We start from the raw sequence: 20479 nt of genomic DNA on the forward strand, positions 1-20479 counted from the left end.
TAGAATAAAATAAATAACAGTAATGGAAGAAAATAAAATAAAAAAAATAAAAAAATAGAAAAAAAGGGGGGCGGTTGAACCGGCCTGGGGCAGGGGCGGGGGCGGCCGAGCTGGGGCGGCTGAGCACGCAGGGGGCGGCCGAGCTGGGCGCGCAGGGGCGGCGGCGGCCAAACCGGCGGGGGCGCGGGGCAGGGGGCGGCCGAACCGACGGGGCGGGGCAGGGGGCGGCCGAGCCGGCCAAGGGCGGCGGCGGCCGAGCCGGCCAGGGGGTGGGGCAGGGCGCGCAGGGGCGGCCGAGCCGGCCAGGGGCGGGGCAGGGCGCGCAGGGGCGGCGGCGGTCGAGCCGGCCATGGGGCGGCCGAGCTGGGCGGCGGTTGGGCCGGGGGGGAGAGAGGAGGGGAGAGGGAAGGGAGGAGAGGGGGAGGGGGACCTCACCGGGGACGGGGACGGGGCGGCCGAGCGGCGGGGCGGCCGAGCGGCGGGGGCGGCCGAACCGGCGACGGGGCAGGGGGCGGCGGCTAGGGCAGGGGCGGCGGCTAGGGAGAAAATGAGAGAAGGGAGGGAGAGAGAGGGGTTTTGGGAAAAATAAAGGGAGGGGGGCGGCATGGGCCAACTGGGCCTAAAGGGGCGCGCGGGGGGCGGCTGGGCCGGCCAGGGCGGCCCACGGCGCGGAAGAGAGAAAGAGGAGGAGAGAGAAAGAAAAAGAAAAAGAAAGAAAAGGTTTTCTTCTCCTTTTTGAAATCCGATCTTCCTAGATGAATTCACTTACATTTTTAAGCAATCGAAAGAATGCATGGTTCGGCATGGTGCATCAAACAACACAAAGTAATTTAGGGTTTTTCTTTACACGGGAATTCCAAGCCGAACTCCGCTATAACTTTGGAAAAGATCAAGGTTTAGCGAGGGAATGAGAAAAAGAACAGGGTAACGCCTGAATTTGGTGAAAGAAAAGACGAAAAAATTCTACCCCCAAATTCAGGGCGTTACACGTATACGGATGGAGCCCAGGAGCATCCACCCCATGCCCATGAGGTGGATCTGCCACTCGTTATACATTATAATTTCTAATACAGTTCAACGAATGTTATAGGTTTACTAGGTGGGTGCTCGTGCGTTGCAACTAGGAGTGGATATCGAGCCAGCTCGGCTCGGCTCGACCGAGTTCGAGCTGGCTCGTTAAGGAAATGAGCTGGCTCGGCTCGACTCGTTAAACAACCGAGTCAGAGAACCAGCTCGGCTCGTTTTCGAGCTCGAGCTGACTCATTTAGCTCGCGAGCCACAACAATAAATAGTATACATGTATATATACAACAATATAATAAATTGCTAGTTAATTTTATACTAATTTAACATTAGAAAAGACTAACAATAATCATAATTTTATATATCACATCATTTAAACTCTAAATTGACATAGTTCATCACTTACTAATTCATCAAATACAAGTATAAGCTTTGTTTTACAGATAAATGTTAGCTTATTCGAGCTAACGAGCCGGCTCGAGCTCGTGTCGAGTTGACTTGTTAACAAACAGAGCTGAGATGTTAGCTCAGCTCGTGATAAAATTGAAACGAGTCGAGTCGAGTCGAGCCGAGCTGACCACGAGTCGAGCGAGCTCATGAGCCACGAGTATTTTGTCCAGCCCTAGTTGCAACGGAAACATATAATACCACGATAATTTATATACAAAATGTGTGTTATATTGTTATGAGAAAATGTTTCATAATTCATTTATGATCTCGTTCAGATATAAATTTTGTTAGTTAAATTAGTCGTTTCACCATTACATTGCAACCATCAGTATCATGCAGACTTCAATATATGCCACGATTCGCATGGTGTCATCATTGGAATGCACGTCCAACACCTCCCGATAGAAGTTCTCTCGTACATCGTCAGTCATCAGGCACACACCACCATGCGCGCTTTCTTTAACAAAAGGCAAGTGTGTGTGTTTGCGAAGAGAATTAAAGGCAGGCCAACACAAAAGCTACCCCGACGATGGCGAGTGGTCATTGCTGTCGGTCCTCTTCTGCTTCACCTTCGACGCCGAGATGACGCCACAATCCTTGATATAGTAGTCATCGAACGCTCGCGACATGGCGAGTACCGATAACTCTTGGCTAGGCTGCCTGACGAACTGCACCCCGGGCTCATCGGCGAGGTAGTACACTTGGTCGTTGCACCACTGGATGCGCTACTCCTCTACATACATCATGTTCGAGGACACTCACACAACGTTAGCAACGACCGCCATCCCAGCGTACAAGAATTAATGGCCGATCAGTGGCGACTTACATGACAGGTTGGGCTTCAGGTAGATGATGAGCTGGACGACGTGATGGCACTATTGTCGGATGCGGTGGCCAGAACACCCCAAGAGTCGCCGACATTGGCGATGACCATGAGACCCCCCTACTTGACGATGGACATCATGGTATAGCCGCTCTGGACAGCGTCCAAGCGACGACTGCACCGGAGCTTGTCGTACACAACGGCGCATGCGACCACGTAGGACTGCTTCCAGAGGTCGGACTGATAGTCGCCAAGCTTCTTCTCATCGTCGATGAGCGATGCCAATGCGAGTGCCTCCTGCTAGTGGTGTTTGTTCAGGGTTTCCAAGTAAAAAACATGGATTTCATCTTTGGTGTTAGTTTATAAAAATGACTCACAAGTCAGATCCATAGAAAAATATTACAGAGAATAAATGTCACACATGCAAAAAAAGGAATTTAAGTTGAAAACATTATTCAAACAAAAGAAATTGCATGCAAGGATCTTCTTTAAATACTACTCCCTCCATCCAAAAATATAATTCAAAAATCTCGGTAATACTTATCTACTACTACGTATTATGCATATGTGGAGAGATGTAGTAAATGTTTTTTCCTGACATAGATGTAGACATAAACACATATGTGGTGTAGTGACAGCTATGAGCGCATTTGTCTGAGGGTCGCGGGTTCGAATCCCCTTAGGGCCATTTGTGTTTTTTAATTTTAGTTAGACGTGGGTTGTATGTGGGAATGAGCTTTTCGGGAAGGGGGAAAAGGAAAGTCAGAACAAACTTTCCGGGGAGGGGGGAATGGGAAAGTCAGAACAGAGAATGATGGTAGAACATATGATGGCAAAACACAGAATGATAGCAAAATATGCAAAATGAGTTTTTTACATTCAATATATGCTGAATAGATGGAACAAATATGCAAAATGAGTTTTTTTACATTGAGAAACAAACATTATTGAAAAGTGTGATTTGAAAACACGTATATCTCGACATGACAGGCTACATCCATTCACTACTGGACTGACATTCTTTGTCGAGTGTCCAAACACTCGGCCAAAGGCCTTTTTACACTTGACAAAGTCTTTGCCGAGTCAAAAAACACTCGACAAATATTTTATCGACAAATGGTTTTTTGCCGAGTGTTTTTTGTTTGGCACTCGGCAAAGAACTTCTTTACCGAGTGCCCAAAAATTAAAACACTCAGCAAATCATTTGGCACTCGGCAAAGAGCCGAATTATATTCACATAGACCGCCGCAGGTTAAATGATAGACCATCATTTAGGGCTTGTTCGGTTACGCAGAGATAGGAGGTAATTAAATTCCTTTCTGTTCAAAATTAAATATAGAGAGATTAAATTCTCTTTAATCCTCTTTAATCCTTTCGTGACCAAACGAGACCTTAAATGGTCGTAGAGTTGAGAGTCACCGAGCGGAGGCATACTGTGTGGATAACTATAGAATCAAAAGTTGTACCATATGTATATAAGACTATCTTTAGCAAACTTACTCATCCACATATCTATATTTAAATTTTATTCTGTGAACAGTATAGTAAACAATGCAGAATAATGTTTTAGATAAATTATGGATAAACTGGTAGACACGGTCGTGGTTTCCTCACCTCATTGTGCCTAGGTAGCGGACGTCGAGATTTTTATTTCCACCAACTGGGCCGCGGTCACCGTCCGGAAGGACTAGCGCGCCCGGACGGCTCATACAATGCAATCACTGTGTTTTGGTGGGAAAATATATCCGCTTTTGTCTTTTTTTTCTTTAATTCATATGCTTATCTTCGACGATGGGAGAAGGATGCGGTGTGCCAGTATCTAGCTATCATTGAGTTAGTTTTGTCTAGATAACACCATTATTAGATAACATCATTATTTGAGGAGTCACATCCTCGTCAGAGCACCTCAACGCGACTCATCTCTATTTTTTTACTTTCTGTTTGTATCTTTATTTACCACTCTATAAAGATTAAACTTTGTATGTAGCATCTAATTTCAACATACTCACCAATAGATAATATAAGTTAGTTTAACTAGTCACGTCGGCTAGCCAAGTTTAACTAGATAGTGGGCCAATTTGAAGAGCTGCATAACTTAGCGACTTGAAAGACTAATCTGTTGGAGACTTATTTTGTTGTTAAGTAGCTCAAATTTAGCTAGACAAGTCATTTAGCTAATCTCTTGAAGATGCTCTCATGTAAGTAAATGTCCCCTATATATCTAGAGTGAGAGTACTATAAAATGTACCTGCTGGCTCACATAGATGGTATTATTATTGGGCCGGGACAACTAGTTCATTCTGATAATCCCAAGCTCCTCGACCATAGAAATATATGGATATAAGGCGCGATTTCCATATGGCCGAAGGGGAAGGAGAATGGAGCTACTCCAAGAACTGTAGGCGTCAAGTGATATTCTATCCCTTTTCTTATTGGAATACAACTATATTTTATGTAACATGCATGTCTTTCATATTCAACTTATCCTAGCTAGCTTACTGCAAATGCATACCCATTTGGCTTCATTCTTCTCCTGGAAAGATAGATGGGAGACTATCTTTAGGACTAGTTTGGGATCAAGGACATTGGAGTAGATTAAGGTGGTTAAAATTTCTTTCAATTCAAAATTACATAAGAAGAGGGTTTTAGCTCATCTCTAAGAGATTCTTTATTTTTTACTCTCTATTTTATTCTGTATTTATCTTTTTATAAAGATTATACTCTCTATATAACATCTCACTCTAACAAACTATCTATTTAGTTTGACTAGTCAGAGTGACTAGCTAAATTTGGCTAGTGAGAGAGCCAATTTGAAAAATTAGATAGCTTGACGAGTTAAATAGCAAGTCTGTTGAAAAGAGTTATTTTGCTGTTGAGCAGCTAAAATTTGACTTCACGAGTCATTTAGCTAGTCTCTTGGAGATGCTTTTTTTAGATAATGGAAACTAGGTTCCGGCTTTGTCCTCCACATAAGGAGGGTACAACCTTACATACAAACTGATATTAAAAGATGAGCACTTCCAACATAAAGTACAATCTTACACTACAAACATTGACATAAACACGACACTCAACAGATATACTATAACCTCAAAACGTAATCCTATTCATAAAACTCCAACCAAAATAAGAAGAAAAAAATTACATAGATACGTCAACACGTCTCCTTGATTTGCTTTTAATCTCCTCTAATTTACTTGCTCCCAGACTAACCTTACTGATTTGATTCCTTGTTCTTGCATCGATCGACGCATCCTATCAGCAAATATCTGTCCGGGAGACTAGGCCAATGGTCGAGACTGCCGTCAAACAGGTGTACGCAGCTCTCCTCCCCAGAACCATGGTCGTGGCCGACCTTGGATGCTCTGCAGGACCGAACACGCTGCTCTTCATCACTAGCGTTCTGAGCAGCGTCGCTGATGAGCATAGCAAGTCGGCGAGCGGGGACGACCATCACGTGGAAGTTCAGTTCGTCTTGAACGAACTCCCCGGCAACGACTTCAACCACCTGTTTCGGTCATTCGAGGAGGAGTTCAGAAGGCCAGCAGGTTGTGAAAGGCCTCCTCCTCCTTCCTACTATGTCATGGGGCTACCGGAGTCCTATTACAACAGGCTGTTTCCTCGTCAGAGTGTGCATCTATTCCACTCGTCCTACTGCCTCCACTGGCGCTCCCAGGTATTCCGACCATCCATTAAACACTACTACAGGAAACCTCTGTACAGGCGGTCCGGTTAGCCTCTACACAGACGGTTTCAGAAACCGCTTGTGGTGCACCGACTGTGATGTAAAACAACATCATAGACGGTCAATCAAAAACCGCCTGTGAAGACAGACATCACAGGCGGTCCAGTTCAAAGGAACCGCCTGTGATAGACACACATCACAGTCGGTTTTTAATATAAGTCCGACTGCATACAATATAAATCACAGACGGTTTTTTAATATACAGATTCATATACAGAATTTTCAAACAGATTATACACAGATTTCATGCACAGATTCACACAGATTGCATACACAGATTTATACATATCAAGTTCCATAATACACAGATTCATCCACATATCAAGTTTCATCGTCATACACAGATTTATACACATATCAAGTTCCATAGACAACTAAACATCTCAAAGTTCCATAGACAACTAAACATCTAAAGTTCCTAACTAAAGACCTAAACACTGTGTGATATTGTGTACAAACTTAGTTCTGGGAATTGTTGCAAATTTCCATTTGTATTGTAGAATAGCCCTTGTTGATGAAGAACTTCACGGCGAATAAAGTAAAGCAAGTCTCTTACAACCTTAGCCACGTCGACGGAAACCATATCTCTTTCTAACCATTCAGCATTGATCTTGGATTTAGGAACCTGCAATGAAAGCAAAAAACAAGCAGTGTTAAGAGTAATGTGATGAGCAACAATATAACATAAAAATTGTAACATAGACAATGATAGCGAACTTACATCCTCACGATTGACCATGTAATGGAAGGTGACATGACACCATTCGCATACATAATAACCGCACAGGACAGTACCCGGAGGTTGTTTGTCACCATATGGAAATAATGATATTGACAAATTAGGCTTGTCCTCTGGATGTTCGCCGCCAAGATCTTTCCAATAAAAACGGTATGCACTGCATATAAGAATAGCATTGTGAGATTAAGAATACATTTGTTAAGTTGTAATAAGTACAAGTGTGCAATAATAATCATACTTCTCTAAAATCTTCAAGAAGTCATTATACGTAGCCTTTTCCATTCTCAGTGAGTCGAAGACAACGACTTTACCATCCTTTGGAAAGATCATGATACAAATGTAGTGGTCACTATATAGACATAGACGAAAACACATGTTAAGATCACGATTGCCATAATTTATAGTTCAAAATTAAACCATGTCGATAACTTACTTAAAGTGGTACGGAGCTATTATTAAGTCCTTGCCATGTTGTACATGATTATACATGGCTCGTCCAATGTATGCCGCCATTACCTTCATTTTCTTTCTCTGATTCTGTTTGACGGCTTTCTCAAATTCAGCATCGTCCAAGTCTTTGTATTCTTCTCCATGCCTCCGAGCAACTACTTTGTAGCGAGCTTGGGATATCATCAACAGGTCAAGAAACCCTGTCTTAAGTTGTTTCTTTTTATCATCCATGTATTGCATCCTACGTGTAATAGTGTTAATCGTTAGACTCTCGTTTATGTGTGCGTGTACAAAACTAACAAATATAAAATTTTAGAGGTACTTACAAGCAAAAGAGGGTTAAGTAGTTGGTTTCCATCCTTTGTCGGTGGTACAACGACCAGAGATCGTCAAAGAATAAATGCCGCACAGGATCTATATGATCATTGCTCCAAAATGCATCTTCTGGCACAACAAATGTGAAGTCCTCGAGTTTGTATTTGTTGCTAGCCACCATGTACCACTCATGCATTCTAATCTCCGGAGTCGACAACTTAGAAAGTTGCACCGTCGTCAAGAACAGCCTCCCATTCACAAATTTTGGAGGAACATCCTCCTTCTTGTATACCGAGATATTGGTTTTAAGACGTAATGATTCTCGAGTATGAATCATTCCATCTTCTTCCCATACTTTGAAATTGTCTATTTGGGACCGTGTGCCTACTCCATGAGATGCTGATTCCGCTTTTGATTGATTTGTCATAACTCTCTGCAATTTATGCAGGTAGCGTGCCACTGATTCTGACGGTTTCTTGACATCGTCAGTGGCGATTCGCTTATGAATTTTCTTTGAAATAGTTGGCCCTTCAACATTGGTGTCAACCTTTGGTTCCTTTTTGATGTTGACGTCGACATTCTGAGGAACAATTTCGTCTACGTCCCCCTCGTCGAGTTCCTTCGCAAGAGGCGATATGATTGTTTCAACGATTTTTTTGGAGGTCGGTGTCATATTTTCCTGCACCATGGGGTGTGGAATGATCAAACTATCTTTTTGTTGCATTGGTGTTGAATTCGGCTCATCACCCAACTTGATGTCGCGTCGATGCCAAAGGACCAACTCGTTCATTGCCTCCTGCAAAGTTATGATCCCCTCAACTGGAAAATCTATCTCCCAATCTTCACAACCACTGTCTGTGATTTCTAGAACTTGGACCATAGCATAGTGTGGCGGGACATGATTATCCTTGTAGTTAACAAGTCCTGGTTTTACCAAACCAGTAGCAGCTTGCTTTGTTTTTGTCCCAGATCGATTGATTGGAATATGAAGAAAGCAAGGCTTGTCCTCAACAATATCGTCTACAGGGTACTTGGTCAAGTCTTGCATAGATCCTACGCTGCTAGGGACTATAGGTGGACTCATGTGGCTTGGCTTGAGTTCAAATGATATGCATTCTGTTTTCTTCATTTTGTTCATCACGTCATTAATAGCCTTTTGTACCCTTTCATCAATAGTCTCTTCAAGGGTCCTTTTCGACTTCTCGTGTTTCCTATATGACGACGCATACTCTGGAAACGCCTCTCTCCAGGAAATCTTAGAAGAGATTACCCGAGCCCGTCCAGTGTGTTCAGGATTGCCTAGTGCTGCAGTTATTATGTCATTCTCCCTCCGAGGCTTAAATTCTCCTTTTTTTCTCTTATCTGCATATTCTTGAATTTTTGTCGAAACTTCGCCTACCAATTCTGGATGCAAAAGTTTGCCGTCCTCACTCAAACCTGCCCGACCTAAGATCCAACAAATAGCTCGCTCATCGATATCTTTTAATATTGGGTCCAAAGTGTCGTTAGCTATAGCTTCCTCGATTATCCTGTTCCACTGCACAACTTTATGGTGATATCCGGTTGACCCCAGGCGATGGGGGTGTTTGTTCATCTTTGCTCTCTGAGAATTAGTTTCGCCCAGTTCTTTGGCCTTCAGTTCGGTCTTCTGACGAACAAATTCCTCCCACTGAGCTTGAGTGATTTTCCCCATTTTCTTGGGCGGAGGAACCTTATTCTTCTTAACAAATTCCCTATTCATCTCGGCCTTCCACCCATGAAACATCTTGGCCATAGCAGAGAGCATCGACTTCCTTACTGCATCCTCTGTGCCTTTTGGGAACTTGAATGACTCAGACAACTTAGCCCATAGCTTATTGCGGGTGTCTTCATCTAAATCCTTCCATTTTTGAAGTGTGATTGGCACTATATCTCTAACAGTAGACCCGCAGGAATTTCGAAACTTTGTAACCACGTCAAGTGGTTCTTCAGGAAACCCCTCTGCATTTAGTTTTGTTACGTACATAACTGCACCTTCTTTCATCTGATTCGGACCTCGTCGCCCTCGTTTCTGCTTATGTGAAACGGATGATTCAGGCATCGGAGCATCCTCCGTGTTTCGTGTAGAACATGCATCCTCTTTCTTCTCTTCATTTGAAATCTATATAGTGAAACAATTAATGGCCTTTCATATATGAACATTATTTTAGAATATAGTCGGCATATTTCTATTTACCTCTTCATCGTTGGGAATATAGTCGGCATCAAGCTCATCTGATGTTTTTTTCTTCCTTGGAGGTATAGGAGTACAAGGATTGTCGTCACTAGAACTATCCTCCCCGCTCCCTTCACCGGAGCTGCTCGTTGTCTGCCATTCAAGTTTGGTCGCGTCTTCATCAACTTTGTTAGACGCACCGGTGCAGACCACATCCATACTAGGCTGCTCGTTGTCTGCCATTCAAGCTGGTTCCATCGATAAAGGGATATACTGTTAGTCTGGTATACTGGTTCCATCAATAAGGGAACTTGGAGAAAAGGTGATTCAAAAGAAATCGAGCCCAAACCCGCCTCCGGGGCAGGATCGGGCCGGGAAGCACGGAGCAGATAGAAGTGCACTTCCCAATGCAGTAGACAGAGAAGGCATGGCTGTGATGTTATAATGCTGAAGGACCCCAAGATGAGATTATGCTCTGTCGTCCACCACTGCTCGTTATTTGTGGGCTTCACCGAGGGCGGGAAACATTTGGTGACATCAAACGACCTTCGGGCTGGGGACGTCTGCGAGCTTGTTAAGGGGCCAGACGATGGTGAGCCGGTGTACTCTGTCCGGATGTGTGGTCACAAAATTTAAAGTTGCCCCGGCTTCATCTGTGCTCTTCTCTTCTCTTATGTCGGCTACTAAGATCACTTAGCACCCCACCTAAGAGAAGAGAAGCACACACATGAAGCCGGGGTGGCTTTAAATTTTGTGACCACACATCCGGACATAGTACACCGGCTCACCATCGTCTGGCCCCTTAACAAGCTCGCAGACATCTTCAGCCCGAAGGTCGTTTGCTATCACCAAATGTTTCCAGCCATCTGTGAAGCCCACAAATAACGGGAAGTGGTAGACTACAGGGCTTAATCTCTTCTTGGGGTCCTTCAGCATTATAACATCACAGCCATGCCTTCTCTGTCTAACTGCATTGGAAAGTGCACTTCTATATGCGAGCTTGCTTCCCGACCCGATTCAGGCATTCCGCCGATGCCATTCTCCATATAAGTCCCAAACAGAGAATAGGGATGAGGTAGTCAAGATTGTAGGCGCTAGTGCTCAACTACTAGCATCTATAGATATGGACACAAGTCCAAATTTGGTGCTACTCGGCACCATCGATATCACTAGAAAAAAAATACATCAAAGAGATCCACTTCCCAATAGTACTCGAAGATAGTTCATTGACTTGACACTCTCTAAGAGGTTCATACAAAATACATTATCTCTAAGAGTGAAACCTACGATACTCATATCGTGTTGTTTAGGACTAAACATCAACAACCCCTTGACTGGTCGCTATCATACTCAATTCCAAAATATTTTTCTAATATGTCGGCTTGAGTAAGGAGATCTGGGCTTGGGAGTTCCTCCAAATCATCTGCAGCTTCATCATCTTCAGCATATTGCAGGGCTTCATCTTGAATAATTTTAGCCCTCTTGGAGTCAGCATACTTTTTGATGGACAGAGCACACTTCTCAAGCATGTCGCATACATCTCCAATTTGAAACAAAGTGGTCTTAAGTGTGTACACTGATTCCGGTTCACTAGTATCCACAACCCCATCAGTCACTATACTGCGAATGATGTCAACATGTGTCTCGATGACTCGAACTGAGGTCTCAACCATGTCAAGTGGCTCTTTTTCCATCTCTGAAACTGAAAATGACCAAGTCTCACAATCAAAAGAACAAAGGCAGGGATCAGAGGGAAAACAAGGATGTGGCTTATAGGGCAAAAAGAAGGGTCCAAATAACATTGTCATGGCTATGAACAAGTCAAAGATGGGAGATAAGAACAAGTCTTATAACATAGGGTTGGGAAGCAAAGATAGGTATTCAAAAAACTTAGAAGGGAGATAAGAACAAGTCTTATAACATAGGGAGATAATAACATTGTCATGGCTATGTACTTCCATGATGTATGTGGCCATAAGCACATTTGGCCTAATGATTATCAAAGAAAGATAGGTAGTCAAAAAACACTAAAAATAGACTTCATATAAGAAGTAATTGACAACCAAACAATAAGCAATAAGCATATTGACAATATATGTAAGTGAAAATATGCACTTATGAATATGCAAACAATAAGCAATAAGCAATAACCAAACAATAAGCAATAAGCATACTGACAAACATTTAATCTAAGCACTGATAATCAGGGATAGCCATCGATTGGGCAGAATGCATATACACAATTTGTCAATATGCACTTATGAAATATACACAATGAAATACTCCAAGTACTTGAACTGAAATATACACAATGAAATACACAATTCTGCTTGGCATATACACAATTTGTAGAACATTGCTTGCTTGTAGAATATACACAATGAAATACACAATAAGAATGCATATACACAATTTGTAGAACATTGCTTGCTTGTAGCCAATGGAACCTGAACTGAATTAAGTGCTCGGGGAAGAAGAAATGGAACCTGAACTTCGACCTTATCGAGAGGAAGAAGACAGAGCTCGTGGACGGCGGCGCTTCGGGCTCGGGGACCGTGACGGCGGCGCTTGGGCTCAGGGACTCGGCGCTCAGGCTCGGGGACGACGGGCGCTCGGGCTCGGTGAAGGGGACGGCGACGCTCGGGCTCGGTCTCGGGGACGGCGTTGCTCGGGCGCTCGGGGACGGCGGCGCTCGGGCTCGGGGACAAGGACGGCGGGGCTCGAGCTCGGTGAAGGGGACGGCGGCGCTCGGGCTCGGTGAAGGGGATGGCGTTGCTCAGGCGCTCGGGGACGGCGGCGCTCGGGCTCGGGGACGGGGACGGCGGCGCTCGAGCTCGGGGACGGGGACGGCGGCGCTCGGGTTCGTGCTCGGGGACAGGGACACGGCGGCAGCCTGGCGGCGCACTGTGTCAGCTCGGGCGGGAAGAGTTAGGGTTCCTGCCGACCAACGAGCCTTTTATATTGTAAAGAATCCCAGGCGGATATTTAGCAAAACCGCCTATGATAGACAACATCACAGGCAGTTGTTAATTCCGACCGCCTGTGATAAATTAACTTCACAGGCGGTCGACGTAAAAAACCGCCTGTGATGTTATCTATCACAAGCGGTTTTGCTAAATATCCGCCTGTGATGTGTGTACACTATAAAAGGGCTAGCCCCCGACGGGTTCCAGAACCCTAACTCGCAGAACCCTAATTCACAACACTGTAGCGGCGGCGGGTTTTTTTTGAGATCTACAGGGAGAAGGTTTTGTTTTTGAGTTTATTGATTGATTTCAATAGTTTATGCATATATATGATCTCCATTTGTTTTCTTTCTCATTTTGATGCGATTTTTTGCCTCAATTTTGTAATATAGAACGGATTTGAAGAAAAGCTTTGGAATTCAAGATTTGGACTTATAATAGTTGATCTAGTTTAAAGATTCTTTAAAAACACAATTGTCTCACCTCAAGGTATCTATTGTTGCAATGTTTGTTTTATTTTCATACATATCATCTCGTTTCATGTTTTATGGATGAATTCAATTAATTAATGATTTTATTGATGTTAATCAATATAAGGATAGGTAATGGACCGAGGTTGGATGTACAATGTGCCAAGACCACATCCGTTGTATATTCGAAATTTGAGAAGCTTTATTGAAGCGGCCAAAAAGCACGCGAATTTGCAAAAGAGCAAGGAGATATTATGTCCGTGCATCGACTGTGATAATAAGATAGCTTGGAGAGATACAGGAGTAATCCAATCACATCTGCTAAAAAGAGGGTTTAAAAACAATTACACGATATGGTCAGAACATGGTGAGTTGGATCCGTGTGAAGTGCCTGGTAATGACGAGAGAGTTGTCGGAATTTTAGATCTTAAAGTTGATGGTAAAGTGGATAATGTGGATGCTAATCAAGATTTTGAAGAATTTGATTGCGAAGAGATGTTGCGCCATATGGAACCAGAAATGTTGAGTTCTGTGGGATCGCAGAAAGGGCTATCTAAAATGGAGGGACTGGAAAGTGCTTCAAAAGAACCTTTATATGATGAATCAAAGGGTTGTGACAAAGAGTTTACTACACTGCGTACAGTTCTAGAACTTCTGAAGTTGAAGGCTAGCGCCGGATGGTCTGATACTAGCTTCACATATCTTTTGAATTTTCTGTCCCAATTACTACCAAAACCCAACAAACTACCAACAAGCACTTATAAAGCGAAGAAGCTTATATCTCCCATAGCTCTGGGTGTGCAAAAAATTCATGCATGTCCGAACCATTGTATTCTGTATCGTGGCGATTTTGAGAACGCATCAAGATGCCCAGTTTGCAATGTCAGTCGATACAAGAAGAGCTACAATCAAGACTATGTAAAAAAATTCCCAAAGAAAAATAAAAACAAGAAATCCACTATTGGACCTGAAAGTGTCGATGACACTTTTGATGACATGGATGGGAAAAAGAAGTCAAAGAACCCAGCTTTGGTGATGTGGTATCTTCCAGTAATTGATCGCTTAAAACGTTTGTTCTCAAATCCTAGGGAGGCTGAGCTTATGCGTTGGCATGCTGAAAATCGCAAGCAGAATAACAAACAGATTCGACACCCTGCTGATGCATCACAATGGAAAAATTTCGATCTTATGTATCCAGAGTTTGCCAAAGAAACCAGAAATGTAAGATTTGCTTTGGGTACACACGGAATGAATCCATTTGGTGAAAAAAGAAGTGTACATAGCACCTGGCCTGTGACTTTAACGATGTACAACCTTCCATCATGGCTGTGTCACAAAAGAAAGTACATTATGTTGACTATTCTTATTCAAGGTCCGAAATCAGCTGGTGTTGATATTGATGTGTTCCTAGAACCTCTTATGGAAGATATGACAAAGCTCTGGAATGAAGGAGTTAGAATATGGGATGAGTATTGCCATGAGTATTTCAACTTAAGAGCAATTATATTTGTTACCATCCATGATTCTCCCGGTGGCGCCACACTATCAGGGCAAAAGACTAAAGGAAAGAATGGTTGTGTAGTGTGCGTCGATGGAACTGCTTCCATGTACCTTAAATCATCCAATAAGTTGGTGTTCATGGGATACAGACGGTTCTTGATGAAGCAGCATAAGTACCGAAAGATGAAAGCGGAATTTAACAATCAACTGGAAAGTGAAGGTGCACCAAAGCCTTATAGTGGGAAACTCGTTTTTGAAATTGTAAAGAACATTCATGTTGTATTCGGAAAGGGAAAAAACAAAGGAGAAAAGAGAAAGAGAACTGACCCTTCAACTTACACAACTTTCAAGAAGCAATCAATTTTTTTCAAGTACCTCCCATACTGGAAGGATATGGAAATTTGCCACAGCATTGATTTGATGCATGTAACAAAAAATGTTTTTGACAGCATCATTGGAACCTTGCTGGGCATGCCGAGTAAGACAAAAGACGGACTCAAATCACGCAATGATCTAGTAGATCTTCAAATCAGACCGGAACTTCATCCAGTGGATAGTGGCAAAGGGAAGCCTTACCTCCCCCCAACTAGCTACAACTTGTCAGTTGAGGAGAGAACAAAGATTTGCAAATGTTTGCGTGGGGTCAAAGTGCCCACAGGTTTCTCATCCAATATCAGCAGACTAGTCAGGATGAAGGACTTGTCTCTATTTGGCTACAACTCTCATGACTGCCATGTGATGATGACGGTGTTCCTCCCAATTGCGGTAAGAGCCCTCGAAACAGAGCATGTCAAAGTTGTCATCACACGCTTGTGTTACTTTTTCAATGCGGTTTCACAAAAAGTAATAGCTTTAGAAGACTTGGACTATCTAAAGGCATACATCATCGAGACTATGTGCAAGCTTGAAATGTGTTTTCCTCCATCATTTTTTGATATGCAAGTACACCTAATCATACATCTCGTGGATCAGATAAAAATATTAGGGCCACTATATTTACATCATATGTTTCAGTTGGAGCGATACCTGGGAGTATTAAAAGGTTATGTGCGAAATCGCGCTCACCCAGAGGGTTCAATCATGGAGGGATACACTATAGAAGAAGTGATTGAGAGCTGTATAGATTACATCAGTGACGGAACAATGATAGGTGTGCCTGTACCTAAACATGAGGGTAAACTATGTGGGAGAGGGAGAATGGGCAAGAAAACTTTTCGCGTTGAGGATTACAAGCTAGTACATTGTGCTCATGGTAGTGTACTACAACATCTCACGATAGCCGAGCCTTACATAGAGGAACACCTGGATGAGCTTCGTAAAGAAAATCAGAACCGCACAGAGGACTGGATCATGAGGGAGCACAAACATCGTTTCAGCGAATGGTTAATGGACAAAAACATCCCATTCGGAGACTCTTTGGAAGAGAAAACAATGAAGAATTTGGCTTCTGGGCCATCGTGTTTTGTGACATCATGGCAAGCATATGACATCAATGGGTACACATTCTACACTAAATCAAAAGACATGAAAAGTGTTGCACAAAATAGCGGTGTTCGTATCGATGCTTTTGACCTACATGGACAGAAGACCACATATTTTGGATTCATAGAGGAAATATGGGAACTTGATTATGGCCCAAGCATGAAAATACCCTTATTTAAGTGCCAATGGGTACAACATCCCGTGTAGGTGACAGTGGATAACTACGGACTCACACTGGTAGACTTAAAGAAAGTAGGATATAAAGATGACCCGTGGGTTCTCGCCGAATGTGTTGCACAAGTGTTCTATGTACTCGATCCAGCAGATGAGAAGATGCATGTAGTTATTTCTGGAAAGCAAAAAATTGTTGGAGTTGAGAATGTGGGAGACCAAGATGAGGAATACAATAAGTATGAAGAGATGTTCGTCTTTAACGGTCCAGAGAGAATCAAGCGTGTGGAAAAGAAAATTGATAAGAACTTAAAGCCATACATGCGGAAAAATGGTAGTTCATGAAAAATTGTATGAATCAAATTATATTTGTTATCATGTATGATCGACTATGAATTGTGGTTGCCAATTAATTTAAAATCTCTCTAGTTATCTATGTGTGCTATCATAATTCATTTAAATTGTATTTGCATATTATTGTTAAAAATTAAATATTAATTCATTTAAATTGTATTTGCATATTTCTGTTAAAAATTAAATATTAATTCATTTAAATTGTATTTGCATATTTCTGTTAAAAATTAAAATTATTTTCATATTTAAATTGTATTTTCATATTTTTACAATCACAGGCGGTTTTTTCTTAGGGTCCATTTGTGAAAAGGATAGAGCACCACAGGCGGTCCTAAACAAAAACCGCTTGTGATACTATTGCATCACAGGCGTACTGAACCGCCTGGGACATCACAGGCGGTTTTCTAACCGAACCGCCTGTGATGTAAAAAGTCTACCGCTTGTATAGAGCCAAATTGTACTAGTGAAACTAGTTATTTATTTATCAAATACTTTTTCCTACCATTTCAAAATGTTCTGCGATGATACATATCTCTGCAATATTTAGGGTTTGTTCGTTTCGCTAATCCATGTGAATTAGTTGATATTGAATCGGTTTAAATTCATAGCAACTCAAAATTCATCTCAATTCATTCTAATACACTCTAATCCACATGTAACCGAACAAGTCCTTAAATAAAAAAATTGCGAGACAACGCGCGCGCCCAACAAAAAATGGGCAAAAAGTGGGGTTGAGGTTGACTCAGTTGGAGTGTTGAGTCACTACCACTACAACCTAAGTTTATTGTGTTAAACAAAGATTATATATATATATAGTCTACCTATATGATACATGAAAGTCATTAATAATATACGAATAACTTAGGCATATTTGGAAGCATCCAATTTTTAATAAATTAGTTTATGGAAATTGAAATGGTTTTCAAACATACCACTTTATGCCTCAGTTTATAGAAATTGGATTTCTAGTTTCTTAAAACCAAAAAACTAGCTTTTCCTAGCTAAAATATAAAACTAGTTTCTTAAAAACTAGCTTGCTTCTAAACAGGAACCTGAGGGACTAGAGGCGTGGAGAAAACCTTGTCTAAATGAGGACAACATCTACATCGCAAGGACGACGGCACCTACGGTGGCGAAACTGTTCCAGGAGCAGTTCCAGAAGGACTTCTCCCTCTTCCTCAAGCTGCGCCGTAAAGAACTCGTGCATGGAGGGCAGATGGTCCTTGTATTTCTCAGCAGGAAGAACGAGGACGTGTACAGTGGCGACCTCAACCAGCTCTTCGCGTTTGTCGCGACAGCGTTGCAGTCTCTTGTTTCGAAGGTAATTAATTAATTAATTAAGTTGCATGTGTAAACTGTTCTTGTAAAAAAAAATCACTTAATCTGTGGATAGGGAAAGCTAGCATATCAGATGAAGTTAATTAAGCGGATTAATTATTCTGATCGTGATTTGATTAACACCGACCAGGGCCTTGTGGAGAAGGAAAAGCTAGAGTCTTTCAACCTACCGATCTACGGGCGGTCGGTGGGAGAAGTGGAGGATTTGGTCACGCAGAGCGGTCTGTTCAGCATGGATCTGATCAAGCAGTTCGAGATGAACTGGGACCCGTTCGACGATTCGGAGCGCTCGCAGAAGCATGAATGTCGCCAAGTACATCAGATCCGCGCTGAAGTCTTTAATTGTCTGCCATTTTGGAGAAGCCATAATTGACGCATGGTTTGCCGAGTTCAGGCGCCTTGTCGCTGAGCACCTCGAGAAGGAGAAGACCAAGTTCACCACCTTCGCCATGTGCTTGAAGAAAGAATAGTATGGTCTTATATACATAGATCTATTTGGACGCGTGCGCGCGCATATGGTTCGTATATATGTGTATTATATTGCTCACAGGGTATATGCGTATTATATTACTCATAGGGTGTAGCTAGCTACTCGCATGTGTATTATATTTCTAGCTTTAGAGTGTATATGGGACAATAGAGTATACACTACCGGAATCTGAGGCTTTGCCGAATGTTGGCCTCTTTGTCGAGTGCCTTTTGTCGGGCACTCGGCAAAGACGGCTTTGCCGAGCGCCGCCCTCGGTAAAGTTAGGCTCTCGGCAAAGAGCCTCTTTACCGAGTGCTGGACACTCGGCACTGGGCCCCACTCGGCAAAGACTCCTTTGCCGAGTGTCAAACACTCGGCAAAGGGGGCTCTCGGCAAAGGGCCGTCAGCGGCCGTCCAAAAGTTGACGGCCGTCAGTCGTTGCCGAGAGCCAACGGTTGACACTCGGCAAAGAGCTTCTTTGTCGAGTGTCAAATGGTAGGCACTCGGCAAAAGAGGCTTTGCCGAGTGTCATCCCTAAACACTCGGCAAAGTATATTTTTATTTTTTTTGTTTTGGCCACCAAACTTTTTGTGGTATGTTCCTAAACTATGTAGACCTACATGTATCATTTTGGGACAATTATAACAGTGTTTGCAATAGCTAATAGATTTAGTTCGTTTATTTGAATTTTTTCGGAAAATTCAAATTTGAACTGCAGGTCACTCGAAACTTGGAAAACAGTGCATGAAAAAATGATATTCATGCTACTTAGCACAAGTTACGACCGATTTCAGGAGCGGACCGGAAACTTAGAGCACCTTGCTCACTTAACATGGTCATGAGCTTGCCATCCAGGTGTTTATAAATTGTATAAAACACAAACAAAGTCAGAAAATCATGAAACCTGTCCATGTATCATGATATCATATGTAGAGGCTATGATAAAAATTTGAAAAAAATTCGAGAAAGCTGTGATGCACTATGTGTACAAACCTAACAAATCCACATTGAAACTCCATGATTTCACTACACCAAAATAGTGAACTTCCTAGAGCCTAAACCCTAGGAAGTTAGCCCTAAACTCTAGGAAGTTAGCTAAACTTTCGGAAGTAAAGTCATCCCGTCGGAAGTTTGGCTCTCGAAATTTTTTTGTCGGAAGTTAGCTTAACTTCCTAGAGCCCTCTAGGAAGTTAGCTAACTTCCTACAGCCAAAGAAGCCTCTCGGAAGTTAGTAGGTTCTCGGAAGATATTAGCTTCACGCCGTAAGCGCCGTCAGCTGACTAACTTCCTACGACTAACTTCCTACGGCTGACCGTAGCCCCTAGGAAGTTAGCTGGCTAACTTTCTACAGCTGATTGTAGCCCCTAGGAAGTTAACTTCCTACGACCCAATTGGCCTCTAGGAAGTTAATTTGACCATCATTACAAATGTTGTTTATTTTTATTTTACACCACATCCCACAAAATAACAAATATATCAATAGCTATATAGCACAACATATTTTCACATAAAACATCTCACACACAATCATATAACAATATTTAAATCAATAGTCTCATCAATTACATCACAAAAGTCTCATCCATAATCATAATAAGTTAGCCAAGTTCCCGGCTGTCTATAGATCAATTGGTATCCATAGGGCCAACTATGCTAAGCAGTAGAACAATTTCACTGGCCTATCACCCTCACAAACTAACACCAAGCTTGTGGCAAAAGCTAGTTACATCGTGCTGATGCCAGAACAGGCAATAAGCCCCAACAAAATAGGGACGTACGCCACCAAAATGTTACCGCCACTTGTTGGAGAGCTTGGCTCCAAAAGGATTACTCCCAGGAGTTGCGGGTGAATGAGTTGCTGGCGATCACGTGATGTCTGTGAAAACTGAAAAGACAACAGGCAAATTATGTATAGATAATATCATGAAAGAAATCGCCCTTTCTCTATCAGCCAGCGATGCTTCAACCTGCTTGTTCTTGGACATCTATC

At 42.6% G+C, this 20479-nt stretch overlaps 1 protein-coding gene across 1 annotated transcript; it reads left to right on the forward strand.

Annotated features, from left to right (window-relative positions):
• Positions 1-4561: 4561 nt before the first annotated feature.
• Positions 4562-18746, forward strand: LOC103628300 (benzoate O-methyltransferase-like). The gene is given in 5 exon segments (XM_008648525.2): positions 4562-4705; positions 5559-5972; positions 17731-18003; positions 18151-18305; positions 18307-18746. Coding segments are annotated over 5 exon segments (1101 nt in total). The 5' UTR covers positions 4562-4630; the 3' UTR covers positions 18491-18746.
• Positions 18747-20479: the final 1733 nt, after the last annotated feature.

The sequence above is a fragment of the Zea mays genome, chromosome 5 (genome assembly GCF_902167145.1).
Source record: "Zea mays cultivar B73 chromosome 5, Zm-B73-REFERENCE-NAM-5.0, whole genome shotgun sequence".
Taxonomy (NCBI): domain Eukaryota; kingdom Viridiplantae; phylum Streptophyta; class Magnoliopsida; order Poales; family Poaceae; genus Zea; species Zea mays.